Here is a 20,100-nt window from a genome sequence, read left to right on the forward strand (position 1 = left end):
TTTATCAACAAGGCAACTATTCACTTCACTCTAATGTTATCTCAGAAAGAGTACCCCCCCCCCCCAATTCTTCAATCACAGTAAACTACAAGATACAACATTGTTACTTCTCCAACTACATCTACCAGATATTGGACATCAATCACTACATCACCTCCGTCAAGCTAAATTTTAGAGGCAGTTCATAAGCCCTCTCAAAACATCTGTTATTCATCTCATGCTCTTGCCAAAGTTTACACCTTATATAATTAGATCACATGAAATCTTGCTAAGAAATAGCAAGAAACCATTCAAGGTTGCAATCCACGTCATTTTGTAGTCTAATTGAAAGCAATCAAGGGAAGCTGCTAAAGTGACTAAGCACATCAGGCGAAGCACCATATTAGAGGTTGAACCTTCATGTCCAAAGTGAGGTGTCACGAGTTGCCGTAGCAAAATTATGAAGCAGTGAGCCTTAGTTTCCCGAGACATATTCCATAACATCACTCTGGCCCAAAGATCTCCCCTATGAGATCTTTCGAATGTTTGATTGATTTGACAACTTCATAGAAGACACATTTTAGTCAACCTTTCAGTCTACTTTTCAGTTGACAAACCTAGGACATAGAATGGTCACTTTACAATTTACTTAATTTCCCCTTCAACCTAAGAAGGTTGAATATGACACCTATGAGGTTTGATCTTGCAGCTATTAAGATGATGCCATATGTCACACATCCAACAGTGTCCCACTCTTCCCTTCAGTTATAAAAGCTCAAATTTATTGCTTTCAAAGGCAATATAATTTTATACTTAAATACTAACATTGCTCATGTTCGTCACCAATCCCACACCCGAATATTATCGCCCAATGGTTGATTGACTTGAGTATTAGAGTGCCCGCAGCCTCCTCCTCTACCGCTAGAGAACGTCAATACACCTAATGTTTGTTCAAATGTGCATAAACTTAACACATGGATGGGAGTGGAATCGAAATTTGATGGCCATGTGCTCTTACTGAATTGTGAGGTCAACAACTTTTATGTTACTAAATAAACCGTGTTTCTGAAACCAAACCAAACCTTAATCCCCAATCACTCTAACATATACACAGGGAGTTTGAGTCAGCACGAGCGACCGTTGATCATTTACTGTTGGCCACAATAAAATATTAAGAATTCTTTTGATACCCATTTTTAATTTTGCAAAAAAAGCATTTTGGATTAGTGATTTGATGGAGAATGTGTGACCAAAAATAAAGAAAAGTTTTTTTTTGAATTTACGTGTAATATTATTTTATTTAATAACCTATGGATGAAAAGAATAAAGAAAAAACGTATTTTAAAAAAAATGGGAATCGAATAAGGTATAAAATATAAATATAACAATTATTTTGTTCAAATTGAACATATATAATTATGTTATAAGAATCAATAGAATTCATCAAATGACATTATTGCCAAGTTGTGTATAATACGAAGGAAGAGTACGAATTCAAATCTTTAAAATTGTTTGCATTAAAATAGTTAAAACATAACAGATATTATTTTATTAAATCTAATGACACAATTTAAGGGGTATCATAATGGTTGAGTTTGCAACAATTCTTGCTTGAGATCCCTGGTTCAAATCCTCATTATTCCTTTCACTATTGAATTTTTCTAAAAACTATAGAAACAAAATAAAACATAACGAATCCATTCATAGAGGACTTGAACCCGAGACCTCAAGCATGTTTCAATTGGCTGTCACCAACTCAGCTACAACTGATGTTTGAAAATAAAAATGTATTACCAGAAATATAAGGTAAAATTTTAACCTATTGTTAACAAAAAAAAATTCTCCTAGTGGATCCAGCTAGGGCATTTGCCCTAGCTGGCCACCACCTAGATCCGCCACTGCATACACATACACAATCAACCAACCACCAACCGCACTTTCCATATTTCTACCTCCATTTAATCACCAAATAAAGGACCGTTTGGAAGTTTTCGCTTCTCATAGAAGAATTTCTTGAGAAAGTCATTTGAGGGAAGCTTCTGTTACTCCTTGTATTAAATTGGCCGGTAGAAAGTGACACATGGAAAATTCACTAACGTCATCAGATGGATCAGCCCAAAACATATGAAGAGATGAAGCAATAAAATTACATAGTGGCTCCAGAAGCCGAAGTCCTTGTTCTAGTCGAGGTACCATTTAACCAGATGGGTACCGAAGCCCTAACGAAGAGTTTGTGCCGAAGTCTTCATGTTCACAACCAGTCAGGGCCCTAAAAGATGGAGCCGAAGTCCTTGTTCTAGCCGAGGTACCATTTAACTAGATGGGTATTGAAGCCCAAATGAAGGGCCTACGTTGAAATCTCGAAGAGGTGAAGAGGTTGTCACGTTAGCTAACCCGACGAATATCTTTATGAAAAATTGATTAGACGTCTATTTTGTCTTATGTCAGAATTATCAGCCTAGAAATATAGGGCAGTTGGATTTTTTGTCAATATAATAAAGGCATGTGTAAGAATGATGTAATGTATAAAAGAAGGGTGTAGGGGCACGTGGTTTGGATAGAACGGCTACCACGTCTTTCCCAAACTCTATATATAACCTCCTCAAGAAAAAAAGGGAGGGAGATAGAAAAAAGAAACAACACATATATATAAGAAAGAGAGAGAACCCGAGAAGAAGAATAAGTAACGAGTACATAAATTTTTGGCACATTTTTTGGAGAGGAAAATAAATACAACTCCATATGTCTCTTGCCATTTGATTGTGTTCCTATCTTGCTTTCTTTTATCATTTACTTGCAAAAGTTGTAATAATGTTTGGGTAAGATTATTATTGCTCGCATGAAAGCTTTCCGGTCACTTCGTCGGCCTCTGAACTGCTTAGTCTCGCGTCGATGAACATCTCTTACGGTCCATTTCACCATCTGATCAAATCAACGATCTAAATGCACCGAAATTTGCCCTCATGGATGCGAGTGAGCCTGACATCTATTGGTCTCACTTTCGGAGGTCAACAGCTTCCTTTAAGTGTCCAACTATGAAAATAGAGCATTTATCCATTGAACTTTTACAAGGAAAACTTTTTAACAAGAGTTGTTACATAAGAGCCACTGACTGTTCGATTGTAAACAAAAAATGCTATGAACATTGAATTAACCGTTTGACAACATAACGAGAAAAATGATTTTTATGTAAATACTACGTACTATCCGTTGGGAGCCACTGCCTCTATTGGACCTTAGCGTTGCTTCACTGCGAAAAAATTTAATTTATAATCTAAACTTTATGATATTTTGATCAAAATTCTCTGTAAAAAAATTATGGGATGCAAAGAACCAAAATTAAGAGAGAAAAAAAAAAATTAAAGTTTTCCAGTTTCATAGAAATAGGGTGAATTGCATCAATCAGCTATAAAGGAGACAAATGTACGTATCCATGTCTTAATATGGGTCCTTCACTCCATATTCATATGGCAATTCAGTTCAATCACATGTCTTTTGGGTCCTTAACTATCAAATGACGCTCGTACTATTCGACAACTCTCTTGCCCACAAATTTTAGGACCAATATCAAGTCATTTTCATGCATTTTTCAAAACTTGCATATATATAATTTAAGATGTCTTAGTCTCAATTCAACTTTTTACAGAATTTATGTATATAATTTTTTTTTTCAACTATATATATCATCTATATTTTGGGGATTACTACCAATATTCAAACTTTCTTTCTAGAAGTTTAGAAAATATTGATGAGAGCATATAAACAAAAATAAAGAAATAATAATTATAACAAGAGCACAAGAATTTACCTTAAAAAACTCTAAATCAATTATAAAAAGCATTGATTTATTTATCCACTACGTCAAATTTGTTACAATTACTCTTACGGTCTATGACAGGATTTTTGAAAAGTCAAAAGTTGATTCTGATATTAATTAGAAACCATTTTGGAACATGTATTGATAATTTTCTAGAAAGTACTTTTTCATGCGAGAAGAGTTTTTACAGGATTTTGACTTAAAGTAGCTTTTCTATAAAACTCTTCTTCATGAAAGCAAAAAGAGAAGCTCATCAAACGGACTCTTAGACTCTCACATATCCCATCCCCAATACACGCCAAAATATAAACAATTCTGCTATACTGCTAGGGAGGGTTTCACATCCTACCCTCCCTGACAACATACTCACAATAGGAGAGGAAGGATTTTTTTTGGCCATTTTTATTCTCATGGTTCCCACATGAGCCCCACTTCCATGTGAGTATAGGTGAACAAAGGTGTCTAAATTTAATTTAAATATAACTACCAATTGAGATGAATTTTGCTAGAAAAACAGGGGCTGTCTGACGGAACCCCACCCATGGGGGTGGGTCCCACGCAAAAAAAGGGACCCCCACCTATTGGTGGGGTTCGATCAAGGTTTGTAGCAACGCCCGACTTGAGATTACAAAGCATCCTCAAATTACCATGAGAAATGTTAAAGAGAAGCATCTACTTATTTGTACATGTCAAGACGATTCTTGTGAAATATATAAAGAGTAAAAGCTTGTAAGAATATTGAGGACTCGAGGAAGGTGAGCTGTGAGCGTCAAATCTCTGTCTCTGTCTGTCTGTCTGTCTGTCTCTCTCTCTTTCTCTTTTTGTCCCTTAAAATAAAAAAAAAAAAAATTACGACAGGGTCTTCTTCATCAGCATCAAAAATATTTCAAACAAGGAAAAAAGAAACAGAGAGAAATCTTTATGCATATAAGATCATTTTTGTGTCTTGTAGCTTCTTATCGCGAGTCCATTGAGCCTGCACGAAGCTTTTCAGTTGGAAATAATTAATTTAGAGTTTATTTTTGTACGTCTTGGTGCAGATATTTAGAATAAACAAGCTAATTCAATGGAGTTCACAACGGCGTCGTGGTCCTCCGAACTGGTATGAAACTTTACCTCATATATATATATATATATTTGGAACATTGAACTAGTCCATTCTTTGAGATTCCATGCCGTGTTAAAGAAATGAAAAAATAATGATTTTATCAGGTTACCATATTGTCGAATGAATAATTTCATTGCAATTTCATTCAATAAATTTATAATTATTACCAGTGCATTACTCTAAGCAAAATTGTTTCTTGTCATTAATTATACGTACCTTTCTTCCCCACCGCAAGCAAAAAGCTTATAATATTTTAATAAGAATGGACATTCGACAGATAACACGAAATATACTCGATATTGTGTCAAATTTGTAAGCATTCAATATGAACAGAGGAGATTTAAGCAAAAAATATGTAATGCATGGTGACAAATATAAGAACATCCAGGATTAATACGTGGTTAAAATTCCAACATATGAGTTAGCATAAGTGTAGGGTCAAATTCCAGCAATAATCAAGTAAACCGGACTTAGTTTCCACAATATGTCGACAACACCGCCGGTTGAGACAACACCCAAAACCACCACCTTTGTTCTCACCTCCGGTTGCTACAATATACTCACAAAGAGTTGGCCAAGATGAAGAAACCACAAAGGTTATATGAAGAGGAGAAGCCGAGAATCAAAGTCACAGAGAGATGGATTATTCTTCATAGTGGAGGCGAAGAGAGGCTGAGAATATAAGCCAAATGAGTGACCAAACATGGTAAGTTAGGTTAGGTTAATTTAGTGGACCAAACAAGGCTCAACTCAAAATAATTGGCTCCAAATTAATACCATAGCCCTCCAAAAAAGTGGGACGAATCATAAGTAACACTATTAAAAATAGGTTACTTCTAACGGTCCATAGGAATATGGGTTGGGTTGTCTCGATAATAATGCCGACATATAAATCAATCATATGGCCAAGGCCAATTGATAATAGATAAAGCCGAGGTTACATCATAATTCGGGGAGTCATTTGACAACAAATTGCCTAATAACCTCCACCTTGGTGTCAAAGGACCTTCAAAAGAAGATGTCTCCCATTAGTGACACCTCTAATAGAAAAACAATAAAATTGAAAATCATTTACCTGTACCAATGTTTAGAAGTTCCTTGCAACTTCTAAACTTTGTCAGTGGCATTACCTTCGTCCCCATATCAGAAGGGTTGTAGTGGGTGTGGACTTTTTCAAGTCTTACCATCTCTTAAGATACTGTATCTCTAATGAAGTGGAGTCTAACATCAATGTGTTTAGTGCGCTCGTGAAAAACGGGGTTCTTGCACAAATGTATAGATGACTGACTATCAGAATACACTACCACATAATCATTTAAGACATATAGTTCACGAAGAATGCATCTAAGCCATAGAGCTTCTTTAATAGTTTCAGTGGTAGCAATATATTCTGATTCAGTAGTGGATAGTGCAATAATATGTTGTAACTGTGATTTCCAACTAACACACGAATTAGATAAGGTAAACACGTAAGACGATGTGAATTTCCTACCATCCATATCTCCCGCGTAATCAGTATTTACAAAACCATTTAATTTTATACCATCTTTATTAGCGTTAAACTTTAAACCAACGTCACTTGTACCCTTCAAGTACTTTAATAGCCACTTTAGCGCTTCCCAATGTTCAGGGCCTGGATTAGCCATGTATTTGCTGAGAGTACTAACAGCAAAACCTAAATTCGATCTAGTGCAAACCATCAAATACATTATGGAGCCAATCACATTAGAGTAAGGCACTCTACTCATGTATTCTACTTCACGCTCATTGCAAGGAGATTGTTCCTTTGATAAAACAAAATGATTAGCAAGAGGCAACGTGATAGGTTTGTAATCACTCATATTAAATTTTTTCAATACTTTGGATATGTATGGAGACTGATGCAAAAACAAAACGGAATTTGACCTATCTCTTTCTATTTCTATACCTAGGATTCTTTTAGCCTTATCTAAGTCTTTCATGTTAAATTCACTACTTAGTTTTGTTTTTATATTATTTATCCACTTAGAGGATGATCTAATCAAAAGTATATCGTCCACATAGAATAACAAAAACAGATAATTATCATAAGTCTTACGTTGAAAGTACAAGCAGTGATCAAATTTACTTTTTTCGAGCCTTATAGTGAGTACAAAAGAATCAAACCTCTTGTACCACTGTCTAGGAGATTGTTTTAACCCATACAAGGATCTTCTTAGAAAACACACATAATTAGGTTTTGACTTATTCTTAAAACCTTTTGGTTGATTCATGAAGATTTGTTCATCAAGCTCACCATGTAAAAAAGCAGTTTTTACATCAAGTTGTTCAAGTTCCCAGTCAAAGTGTGCAACCAATGCGAGCATGACCCTAATAGTGGTGTACTTAACAACTGGTGAGAAAATCTTATTATAATCAACGCCCTCCTTCTGTGTGTAGCCTTTAACTACTAACCTAGCTTTAAACCTTAGGGGTTCCGAGCTATTAGTACCTTCCTTAATTTTAAAGACCCATTTGCAATCAACAATCGATTTGTTCTTAGGCCTAGGTACTAGCTCCCAAGTATGATTCTTTTCTAGAGAACTCATCTCTTCTTTCATTATCTTAAGCCATTCATTAGATTGATCACTGCCTATTGCCTCTTCAAAGGTTTTTGGCTCTTTATCAGCTAGTTCTTCATAACTAGCCTGAGCGAAAGCTAATTCAGATTCAAAACCGAACCTTCTAGGTTCTCTCGTTTGTCTCTTCTCTCTATCCCTAACTAAGTTGTAGTTAGCTAAAGGATTTTCTTCCTCATAGTGCTCTTCTATCACTATTTCGTTATTATTCTCCACCTCGAGTTCCTAAGTTTGAGTCTCCACCTCATTAGAAACAGTAGGGGCAGGTGTACTGAGCTTTCCTAATTCCACCTTAAACTGGTCTCTCTCTTCACCTGGTTCAGCTTCACTCTTAGGTTCAGTTTCCCCTTTAATACATGGCATCTCATTCTCGTTAAACGTGACATCCCTACTTATGATTAGGGATGGCAATGGACTGAGCCGAGCCGGCTCGGCCCTTTAATCCACGAGCTCGGGCTCGTGGAGAGCTGAGCTCGTGGCTCGTTGCTCGTGGGCAAGCTCGGCTCGGCCCACGAGCTTGTGAGCTCACGAGCTCGTGGGCCAGGCCAAACCGAGCCGAGCCGAGCCCACGAGCCGCTCGCGAGCTTGTGTTTTTAAAAAAAAAATTTTGCACATCTTTTACACATTTTTTTAAAAAATTTCAATTTTTTGGACGAGCCGACAAGCTCGGCTCGTGGGCTCATCAAAACGGCTCGTGGGCACAAGGCCTACGAGCCGCTTGTGGGCTCGATGAGCCAAGCAGGCTTGGCTCGTGGGATCGAGCCCCCTGCTCGGCTCGAGCTCGGGCTCATCAAATGACAAGCCAGAGCCACCCACGAGCCGAGTTTTAATGAGCCGAGCGGCCGAGCCAACGAGCTGCTCGGCCCATTTGACATCCCTACTTATGATGATGTTAACCCCTTTTTGACTTCTATCTCATAACCTATAACCCTTAACACCTTCGGGGTATCCTAGAAAGACACACTTCCTAGCTTTAGGTTCCAGCTTACTCTCACTTTGATGAGAAAAAGTTGTACAGCCGAAAGTTCTAAGCATCGATTAATCACTCAGTTTACCCGACCATCTCTCATGTAGAGTGTCATCATTCAATGCAGCAGAAGGAGTCAGGTTAATCAAATAACAAGCAGTCATAACAGTCTCACCCCAAAATGACTTGGGAACACCAGAACTTATCATCATGCAACGTACTTTATCAAGTATGGTCATATTCATCATTTCCGCTTCCCTATTTTGTTGAGGAGTGTAAGGAACGGTCTTATGTCTAGTTATGCCGCTTTCTTTACACATACTATCAAATTCCTTATTGCAGAATTCTAAGTCGTTATCTGTCCTTAAAAATTTGATTTTCTTGCCAGTTTGGTTTTTCACTTGTCTCTTCCAATTGTTAAAACTATTAAAGGTCTCAGATTTATCCTTCAAAAGATAGACACACACTTTCCTAGTGTAGTCATCGATAATAGATAAGAAATACCTATTCCCACCCGATATGGGATTACTAGTAGGACCCCACAGATCAGAGTGCACATATTCGAACATGCCTTTAGCTCTATTAACACTCGTGGAGAAAAAAGTTTTATGCTGCTTACCAAGCACACAATGATCACAAAATGACAAATCTGACACACAGTCATTACCAAAATCACCTTTTTCGTTAAGTAGCTTAAATCCCTTGATGCTTACGTGAGCAAGTCTATTATGCCATATGTGTGTGTGATCAATCTTGGCAGAAGAGATAGAGGGGTTCACACCTTTGATCACTTGCCCAGTAGTAATATATATATCGTTTTTCTTAATTCCCTTAATGGAAATTAAAGCACCCTTGATCATTTTTAGCATACCATTTTCAATTTTACCTGTAAAGTCATCCTTTTCAAGTCTCCCTACTGAAATCAGATTCCTAGACAACTCAGGAATATATCTAACATCCTTTAACGTATATACACAAAACCTGTGTCAAATTTTATGTTTATGTCACCAATTCCAGCAATAGTATAGGCAAAGTTATCACACAGCACAACATTAGATTCATGCAACTTATAAAACCAATTCTTTTCAGGCGTACATGAAAAGATGCACCAGAGTCAAGTATCCACTCATGCATGCGGGAATTAGCAGTTAGATTTAATTCAACAGTGTATGCAACGAGACTTGTAATCATATAGACCTCACCACCATTTATATTGAAAGTAGATGCTAACACATTGACCTCATCTCTCTCCTTAACCTTTAGCTTACCCTTCTCCTCATGACAATCCTTTATAAAATGCCCTGCGTTTTCATAACCATAGCATTTTCTCGCCTTAGTTGTAGATTTTGATCTAGACCTACCTTTGCTCTTCTTTTTCCATCCATTACCACTTGACTCGCCACTAGTTTGATATCTATCATGACTATTTTGCCTAAATTGAGCTCTACCCCGCATCATATGTACCTCACCGTTCCTCTTATCGTATTTTTCAGCTCTAATTTCCATTTCTTTACTTCTGAGGGAATCTATGACAATTTCAGGTGTTAATGTGTCTCTACCATACTTAATGTCGTTCTTAACTTCCTTGTAGGAATCAGGAATTGCATTGAGCAAAATTATAGCATTATAAGTTTCGGACACAGTCTCATTACAATTAACTGTATCTTGCACCAATTTATTAAACACGTCTAAATTGTTATCAAGATCCTTTGAAGGATCCATTTTAAAACTGAAAAAACGTTCGAGCAAGTAAAGTTTATTCGGTTTAAACTTAAGCAAATATAAATCTTTTAATTTTTTCCAAAGTTCTTTAGTGGTTTTCATTTTACCCACATTTCTTAAAACGGCGTCAGACAAGTGTAAAATGATTGAGGTATAAGCAAGCTCATCGGCTTCTTCTCTTTGTTCTTGTGAAAAATTAGTTGAAAAATTGCCTTCAATGGCCTTTTAAACTTTTTGTTGGACTAAAATGCCCTTCATTTTTTGTTGCCAAATAGCAAAGTTACCCTTTCCATTGAAAATTCCCAAATTAAAGTTGTGAGTTGTCATCTTTACACAACAGTCAAAGAATGCACAAACTACAATCAAACCACACAAAGTAGTCATAGGGTCACAGATAGTATACATCGTTCTAGATTCCCAGGGTTTCGTAAGACTCACGGTCTTAGATCAAAGGAATGTTCGAACGGGTAAGGTTACGGTAAGACTCGCGGTTTTAGATCAAAGGAATGTTCGAACGGGTAAGGTTACAATATTTCTAACGGAATAAGTAAGCAGTGGAAGTAACAATGCAACAAATGATACGTCTAGCAGATAACTAGTTTCATAGTAATTAGATCACTAAGAATTACAAACTGATTTTAACCCAAAAACAAATACTCAATCAAAACAATCAAGAGCACGTAACCCTAATTCTAGCACAAGCAATGGTTGCACCCCCAAACCTAATGATCACCCCACACGATGATCTGCTAGTGCAGAAATATAAAGGTTTCAGCTAATTTACCAGAGCGGACCTATCTGAGTCCGTAACGTGGAGAGATGCAAATTTGCTGCTTTAGGGCTACCACTATTCGCCCTAAAGATTCAGCAAATATAGCAATTCTGATTAGCAACAAATGCAGATTGAAGGTAGGGGCAAATTCGTCCAATCTTTTCTGCACAACCTGAAACACTAAACCAAACACATTAGTACGTTCAGGAAATCAAAATGAGTGAAATGGCACGAAAAAACTACGCAGGAAGTCCTCCACGCGCCGTCGCTGGACCGCCATGCCCCACCGCCCGTCGCCGTCCCACGCGGCTCACCACCGGAGGCGCCTCCACCTGCTGGTTATGGGTCCAACCTCCGTTTGTCTAACAGAAGTCGCGTTTGGTCGGAATTGACAATTGTAGATTCGATCCCTTTGAGAAATCACGAGACCTGCCGCCGTTTTGGTGGATTTCTGGCTGGAGGAGATGACTGGCAGTTTTGATACTAGTTGTAGGGTCCAATTCCAGCAATAATCAAGGTAAACCGGGCTCAGTTTCCACAATATGTCGACACCACCCAAAACCATCACCTTTGTTCCTACCTCCGATTGCTACAATATACTCACAAAGAGTTGGCCAAAATGAAGAACAATAGGTTGCCCACAAAAAACCACAAAGGTTATATGAAGAGGAGAAGTCGAGAATCAAAGTCACAGAGAGAGATGGATTATTCTTCATAGTGAAGGCGAAGAGAGACCGAGAATATAAGCCAAATGAGTGACCAAACATGGTAAGTTAGGTTAGGTTAGGTTAATTTAGTGGACCAAACAAGGCTTAACTCAAAATAATGGGCTCCAAATTAATACCATAACCCTCCAAGAAAGTGGGACGAACCATGAGCAACACTATTAAAAATAGGTTGCTTCTAACGGTCCATAGGAATGTGGGTTGGGTTGTTTCGGTAATAGTGTCGACATATAAATCAATCATATGGCCAATGTCAATTGATAATAGATAAAACCGAGGTTACATCATAGCCCGGGAAGTCGTTTGACAACAAATTGCCTAACAATAAGAAAGAGAAATAATTTCAACAATCATGCTACATGTACAGGGATTTTTGCAATTTGGCAGATTGTCAGATTAAATTTTCAGGGACTGGAAAATTCAAGTTTCGAGGATCGATACGAGTTCGTGGACGAGTTTGATGAAGATTTGGCTGCTTTTCTTGGAGAAGAGACTCCCAACATTTTGTACCCAGAAAGTAATCCATCTTCTTCATCTGTTATTTCCAGAAGCAGCCCGACCACTGATTTGTGCCCTTCCTCGTACCCCGAACCTAAACAAATGGCCATTGAACCACCATCCAAACAGAAAAAGCCTAACGATCACCACTTGCGGATGCCTACTTTTCACTCCACTTCTTCCACTCCAATTATTCTGAATTTTAGCAATGTGAATTCACCTCAAAGTCCTCAGCAAGTGAACCTAAGGTCCTCGAATCAAGAAGAAAAGCAAGCAGTTACTGAAACTTTTAGAAATTCTCTCGAGGCTAGAAAAACCGCACGAACAACTAAGAAAACCAGTCGTGTTAGGCCGCCATCTCAGACATATGATCACATAATTGCAGAAAGAAAGCGGCGTGAGCAGCTCAGCCAGTTATTTGTTGCTCTTTCAACAATAGTTCCTGGCCTCAAGAAGGTACAGAGTTTTTCATTAATATCTCGTATAATGCAACTCATAGTCGTCCCATGTGACAGTTTGTTATTTGAGGCAATAAAATTACACGAAATTAATGCCTCAAATAATAAACTTTCATGTAAAATGACTACCAGTCAGCGACCATTATTTGATAATTATTGATCCGTTTTATTAATTGCAGCTGGTTAAAATAAATTATTTCTGTCTTTATCACCTGCGCTCATATAATGAAAAAAGATAAATTTTTAGTTAGTCTATAAAATAACATAGGCAATATTTTTTGAATAGAGTTATCAATCATGGCATGGTTTCCAAGTATTGCTCTTCGTTATTGGTATTGCAGATGGACAGAACCTCTATACTTGGAGATGCTATCAAGTATCTGAAAAACCTTCAAGATAGAGTGAACAGTCTCGAGGATCAAGTAACAAAACAAACCGTAGAATCCGTGATTCCCATCAAGAGATCTGAGATTTTAGTTGACAATGAGGGATCTATATATGAGAAGAACAGCTTCGACGAGCAGATATTGCCAGAAATAGAAGCTGAAGTGTGCGAAAACCTCATTCATCTGAGGATCCACATTAAGAAGCACAAAGGGTACCTGCTCAGAATAATAGGTGAAATAGAGAAGCTCAATCTCACTATAGACTATACTAATGTCACTCCATTTGGAAATTTTGCCCTTGACATTTCCATTACCGCACAGGTAATAAATCTTTCAGATGATTTTGGCACTATGATATTTCTGCAGATCATTAATTAATTTATATCCTGCAGCTAGAGAAAGACTCTGGACAGACTCTGAAAGAAATTGTACGAACTCTTGGTTCCATCTTTCAGCATACGCCATAGCCGGTGAAAAGTATTCCCAATAAGAAACATCGGTGATGTAACAGTCAACGTGAAATAATGGGATTTGACAGTTCAATTTTTATAAGAGAGAGGGGGAGGAGACATGGTCTCTAGAGAGAAATGTGAGGAATAATAGATTGTCACATCACCGATGTTCTATTATTATGATGATAAATAGCATTATTCTTAGACAATATTTGAAGCATTATTAATGGATGAAGATAAATAAAGAAAAGAAATGGAGATATTTAATGATCAATCAATTATATATACAAATCCTCGTTCATGGCGTTCCTGATCTTACATCGATTGTTGTCATCGTAATTGAATGTTTTCAAGTGCTCATCATCTGAAGTTTAGCAATTTTGGAATTACTAAGTTTCTCTTTCTTACTAATTTACTTATCGCAATGAAAGTTATAAATGAAATTTACATTAAGATGTAATTAGATGAAACAGAAAAGAACAAGATTTAATTAGATGAGAATAACATTAAACTTCATTTTAAATGTTCAGCTGCTATATAGCGAGTAACATTTATTTATTTATTTGAATTTTATCACAAATATTTATTGGAAGGTCAGATTCATTTTTCATCAAATATCTGCATAACTGCACATTTTTCATAAATCACTTGTTGGAATAAATTTATACGAGATTTGCTCATTGTTGTTTCCTTGTTCACAACTTCATGTCATTATAACATTTTGCAAAATTCATCATCAGTGCTGTAGGTGTGTGTGTGTGTTATTCGATAGATGGCTCATTGGGATAGATGTAGATGAACAATACCCCCCCTAGAAACGTATAGGAAGTTTTCTCCTCGCACGGCTCGAGAAAAAATGATTTGGACGAATAGGTTCAAGAGATGAGAGAATCAAGGATACCCACCAGAAAGACTAATCCAATCCATAATGATGTAAATCCACATCGGACTTGGAAAATTTATTAGAAGACTTAAAAACTGTGAATGATTCGAGTTCCCTTTTTTTTTTTTTTTTTTTGAAACAACCTTGGGACAATGATGTATTTTAGTTGGACTTCATGGAATTTGACCCAAAATTGAAGATTTTATAAGGTCCCAACATTGATCAGTTGATCCGACCCAATGTAACAACAATACAAGTTGTTGCTTAATGATCCATTTTAATCTTCAGTAATTAGGATCCTCGGATCAAAACTTAGATCGTGTACTACAACAAAAACAAGCTCTTGCAATGGACAAAAAAGCTACAAAAAACCTTTCACATTGTTAGGACGTAGTTTGTGGACTTCAATTTTGCCATAAAGTAAAATGATGCGATAACATTCAAAAAATGTTGCAATTAGTTTTTTGCAACGTTCATTGCCCGTTGTTGTTAATGGTTCACCATTTTTTTTTTCCATATATAAAACTCATTCCACAATAGTTGTTAAATTTTAATCGGAATTGGTCCAACTAAAAGTGTCAAATCCTCATTTAATTCAGGATCGGTATCCTTTTTTATAACACGAAGCTTCAACTTCTGCATAAGGCACCAACATATATACCGATTTGAAAACTCGAGTAGAAAAAATTGAAAGAAACTACATTGACAAGCTAAATGATTTAATCACAAGATATTCTTCTCATAAGGTATTTCCGCAACATGCTAGATGCTAAAACGTTTATTAAACATGGACATGTAACTCTAATCTAACGTCAAGTGCAAAGCATAAAAATTTTGCAAGTTATTATGATCTACACCCAATATTAATGATTTAATGACTGTATTTATACATGGAAATTAATGAAAGTTATCTACCATGTAGAGTCCTTTGACTAAGTTGCTGTACATAAACTACATAAACTGAGTTCTCTTGCTAGTGATTCCATCTTTCTGACAAGAGTTGAGGTATGTGAGCGATGTAATTTTCTTCAAGACTTGATACAGAGAAATGCACAGGAAAATGTTGTATTTCATTATTAGTAGATAAAAATTTTGATTTATAAAGATTGTGTACATATTTGTAGATAGAAATTTTGAGCTAGACATGGTAAGTAAAGCATGTAAGGAAATTAAACTATATATGAAGAAAGTTCTCTTGATTTGTGTAGTGAACATGGTTTGTTCTAATCTTGTGTAGGAGTTTAAGCCTGTGACTCGTAATACTTCCCTTCAAGTTGAGCATATATAGAAGTCCGTAATGCCCAACTTGGATAAAAAAGACAAACAATTCACATTCTAAGGATTTAGTAAAAATATCAGGTTGTTATTGAAAGCTTGGGACATAAGAAGGAGTGGGACATAAGAAGGAGTAAGTAGACCACAATGAATTTTCTCACCGAAAAAATCGGATTATGAGCAATGTGAATGGTTGGCTAATTGTCACACTGAAAAAGCATAGGCTAAGGATGGGAAACCATAAGATCATTCAAGAGAAGGCTGAGCCAAACAAGTTCACAAACAGTAGTGAAAATCGCATGATATTCAGCCTCAGCAAAAGAGCGGGAGACAATAGATTGATTTTTTGTGCGCCAAGAAATCTGTCTATCATCTAATTTGATGATGAAGCTAGTAGTGAAACATCATATAATTGGACAACTGGCCTAATCAGAACCACAAAAGGTAGATGTTTGAAAAATGCATGTAGATGAGAAAAAAAAGAACATAACCAGGAGTGGTCTTCAAATAACAGAGAACACGGAGAGCAGCAAGATGATGAGGCTCAAGGGAGCATGCATGAATTGACTCAAAACATTGATACCAAAGTTTATATCAGATCGAGAAATTGTCAAATAGATCAAAAGCCCAACTAATCATCGATATGAGTTGGGATCTTCTAGAAAGTCACCATCTAAGTCATTAAGTTTGCAGTGTTGTTCCATGGAAAAGTATGTAGGATGGGAGCCTAATTGATCAAAATTAGAGAGAAAGGCCAAAGCATATTTTCTTTGACCGATAAATATGCTGACAAGAGATCAAGCAACCTCAATCCCTAGAAAATATGTGAGGTCACCATGGTCTTTAATCTTGAAGGTCTTTGCAATGCGTTATTTAATTGAATTGAGGCACACAGGTGATTCCCTAGCAACCAAAATGTCATCAACATAGATAAGGACGACTATAGATACCTTGCCCTGTTTCGATGAGAAACTATACTCAACCGAGGATTGGACAAAACTTGCAAGAGTGAGGACATGAGATAATTTCAAGTACCATTGGCGAGAGGCATGTTCGAGGCCATATAAAGACTCGTGGAGATGACATATGAGTGTCTTTCCCTAACTATAATATCTTGGTGGGAGTTACATGTATACTTTTCATCAAGGTCATAATTGATAAAAGCATTGCGAACGTTCAATTGTTGAATAATATAATCTTTGACCGCAGATATAGCAAGAGAACAATGAACGGTAAACAGTTTAGCTACAATATGAAAAGTGTCATGATAATCAAGGTCGTTTACCTGAGTGCCATAGAAACTAAATGAGCTTTATGGCATTCAATGGAACCATCTACAAGCAATTTTATTTTTATTTTTTGTAGATATATTTTCAATCAATAGCCTTTTTACTAGGACAAAAAGTCTCAAGAGCCCATGTATGATTAGCCTATATGATTGAATTACGAAAGACATCATCTTTTGCCAATGAGGTTCAAGGATAGCTTGAGAGTAGATAATAGAATCTTGAACATTTTTGGAGATAGATGAGATAGAAGCAAAGTGTTTAGGACTAAAAAAATGATAAGAGAGAAAATTCAGTAAAGAATGAACCATACCTGAAAAAGGCAGGAATAAGGTGACGAATGTGGGACCTCTCAAAGTAGGTTTGAGCAAATATAATCTCGAAGATATGTGAGACAAGTGATAATGTGATTAGGTCTAGATAGTAGGGAAGGGGATGTGACATTTTCTAGAGAATTGGCATGAAGGTCATCATCTGGTGGTGATGGTACGTGTGGTGTAATTTCTAGTGAGGATGATGCTGGGGAAAATGACTAAGAAGTGTGATCTATATCATGGGGTAAATTTGAGATATGATGCGGCATATCTAGGAAATATGGGTTATTTGGCCGGGTAGGTAGTGGTGAGGGATCAAGGGTGTTGTGGCAATAGCAAAGAGAAAAATAGATACCACAAAAAGCACATCGTGAGATAAAATAAATAATTTTGTTCGTAAGTTGTAAATATGGTAATTGTGTAGGGTTTGAGAATAGGCTAGGAATATGCATGATGTAGCACGAGGGGACAATTTGTCTCAATGAACATTTAAAGTGTATGTATAGCAAAGACATCCAACAACACAAAAGTGCATAAGTAGGGAATTTTTTGAAAAGAAGGTCATAAGGAGTTTTATAATTGAGGAAGGATAATGGTGTCCGATTAATTAAATAAACAGCAGTAAGTATGTCGCATAAGTAGGGAATATTTTGAAAAGGTCATAAGGAGTTTATAATTGAGGAAGGATAATGGTGTGCATATTAATTAAATAAGTAGCAGTAAGTATGTCTTTACCCCAGAAGGAAATATGTAAATGTGCATGAAAACAAAGGCACGGAGCCACATTTAAAAGATTACGATGCTTTTGTTCGGCTACACCATGTGGATGTGGTGTCTCTATACAAGTGCACTCATGAAGGATGCCATGATCAAGAAATTCTTTTTCCATGCGATGAGAAAGATATTCTTGACCATTATTAAACTAAACATATTTAATATAACAATAAAATTTTGTGTGTGTGCCATTTTAATAAAGGTAGAGAGACATGGAAAATCATATTTAAAATGCATGAAATACACCCAAGTAAAACATGAGAAATCATCAACAATTGTAAGAAAATAATGTGCATTGATTGTAGAGTGCGTAAAATATCTGTCCCAAATATTGCAATAAATATAATAAATATAAAAGTATTTTTATTCTCAATCAATTTAAAAGAAAGGTGTGTATGTCTGTCTCGGATACGTAGGCCGAAGTCATGCTCCATATCAATTTCAAATCTACACTAGTCAAGGTATACGAAGATTTCGAAATACAATAACTTCAAGGATGACCTAAGCGGAGAAGCTATAAATCAGGAGTGTTAATGGGGTTGGAGCTGATTTGAAGTACAACTGGAGAAAAATGCTTGAGATGATAGAGGCCTCCACATTCTTCACTAATTCCAACAAGCTCCCTCATGTATTGGTCCTGGAAAAGGCAAATGAGGAGGAAAAATGACAACAAAACTGGATATTTTAGTAAATTGTAATTTAAGACAGAAAAAACCACAATACAATGACATAAATAGGGAGAAAGGAGAATGTCCAATATGAGTAACTTAGGCTATGACACCTATAGGCAGTTTGAGTGATTGAGAATGAGGAGACACATGAGTGGCACTAGGCAAGTTAGAAATACAAGAAGTATGGGCTGAAGCCAAAAAGGGAGGTAAGATCATTGTGGGTAGAGATATCATATTTAAATAAGTTTGAAATACCTAGTTTAGGTCTAATTTTGAAAAATTGATTAAAAATCACAACATAAACCACAACATAATGATAGATACCAATTATAAAGCGAACATAAACCACAACATAATCTTAAACACTGGATTTAATCACGACTTCCAACATAATTATGAGAAAATATAATTTATAAAAATGATTAAAATGCCCCTAAAAGTTATCTATAGATAAATTTATTTACACAACTAATGAAAGATCGAAAAATCTAAGATCCAATTTTCGACACCAAAAAGTTGCCTCAGATTAAGGAAAAGTTAAGGGCTCTCCAAAATTCTAACACCTCCCATCGGATGGCACTTTCTAACCAAAATCTCATTATAAACTTTTACATTTTTCTTTCCACAAACTTTGATTCCTAAACAACCCAAAAGAAGGGAAAGTTGTGTAAAAATGCAACACTAAACTTGATGGTCGTCTTTAAAAAATCATTTCTAGTTTTTAAGGGTAACGATTTGGCACCATCTGTTAGAACACATACAAGAATCATGTGCCCAACACAAAAATCCATGAAGTATGAGCGAAGATGGTTTAACGATGATAAAAATATGTTGGGATTTGTCACCCAAAGTGCTACTTCAATCACCAATTAATCAACTACAACAATAATAAAACCATGCAGAAAATTAAAGAACGCACAAATTGTTCACCCAGTTCGGCCAAGCCTAATCTGGGGGGCTCAGAGGCAAAAAACCCAAACCCGTCACTATGCAAAGAACCTCCCAAGAGAGAACACAAGTTCTTTTACAAAAATTAGATTATACCAAGAAAATCAGATCATCGGTCTGTGAAAAAAACCTCACAATAATAGCCCTAAACGACCTTGAGCTGGATTCAAATGTAGTATCAATTTACATTATAAAATCTGAATTACAAGATCACCACCCCAAAATACGGGCCTCACTACAGAAATATGGCCGGAAGAAAATACATGAACTAATCTGAAGAATATCCCTTGGTAAAGGCTCAAAAATTGCCAAAATAGAGAGAGAGAGTGGGAGAGATAAAGAATCTGCAATTTTTTAAGAAAATGAAAGAAGAAAAAGTGAAAAATCTAGTCTCTCTCTTCTGCCGTCTACTTCAAGAAATGAGAAAAAAGTTGATGCAAATCTCAACCCTCCATTTTTAAATCAATG

At 36.4% G+C, this 20,100-nt stretch overlaps 1 protein-coding gene across 2 annotated transcripts; it reads left to right on the forward strand.

Annotated features, from left to right (window-relative positions):
- Window positions 1-4,394: 4,394 nt before the first annotated feature.
- Window positions 4,395-13,755, forward strand: LOC111403731 (transcription factor bHLH18-like). 2 transcript variants are annotated; one of them, XM_023032340.1, is made up of 5 exons: window positions 4,395-4,551; window positions 4,837-4,898; window positions 12,096-12,641; window positions 12,985-13,350; window positions 13,422-13,755. In XM_023032340.1, the coding sequence occupies exons 2-5, from the start codon at window positions 4,863-4,865 to the stop codon at window positions 13,494-13,496; spliced, it is 1,023 nt and encodes a 340-aa protein (XP_022888108.1). In that variant the 5' UTR covers window positions 4,395-4,551; window positions 4,837-4,862; the 3' UTR covers window positions 13,497-13,755. The 2 variants fall into 2 exon arrangements, with proteins under 2 accessions (XP_022888108.1, XP_022888107.1); XM_023032339.1 differs by lacking the exon at window positions 4,395-4,551 and having other exon boundaries at window positions 4,601-4,898.
- The last annotated feature ends 6,345 nt before the right edge of the window (window positions 13,756-20,100 follow it).

The sequence above is a fragment of the Olea europaea genome, chromosome 11, assembly GCF_002742605.1.
Source record: "Olea europaea var. sylvestris chromosome 11, O_europaea_v1, whole genome shotgun sequence".
NCBI classification, from domain to species: Eukaryota; Viridiplantae; Streptophyta; class Magnoliopsida; order Lamiales; family Oleaceae; genus Olea; species Olea europaea.

Excerpts from the sequence above, each read along its gene's own strand:
- LOC111403731 (XM_023032340.1), top strand. The coding sequence starts at position 4,863 with ATGGAGTTCACAACGGCGTCGTGGTCCTCCGAACTG. Across the intron at positions 4,899-12,095 it reads CGTCGTGGTCCTCCGAACTG|GGACTGGAAAATTCAAGTTT; the intron begins GTATGAAACTTT and ends TTAAATTTTCAG. Across the intron at positions 12,642-12,984 it reads TAGTTCCTGGCCTCAAGAAG|ATGGACAGAACCTCTATACT; the intron begins GTACAGAGTTTT and ends TTGGTATTGCAG.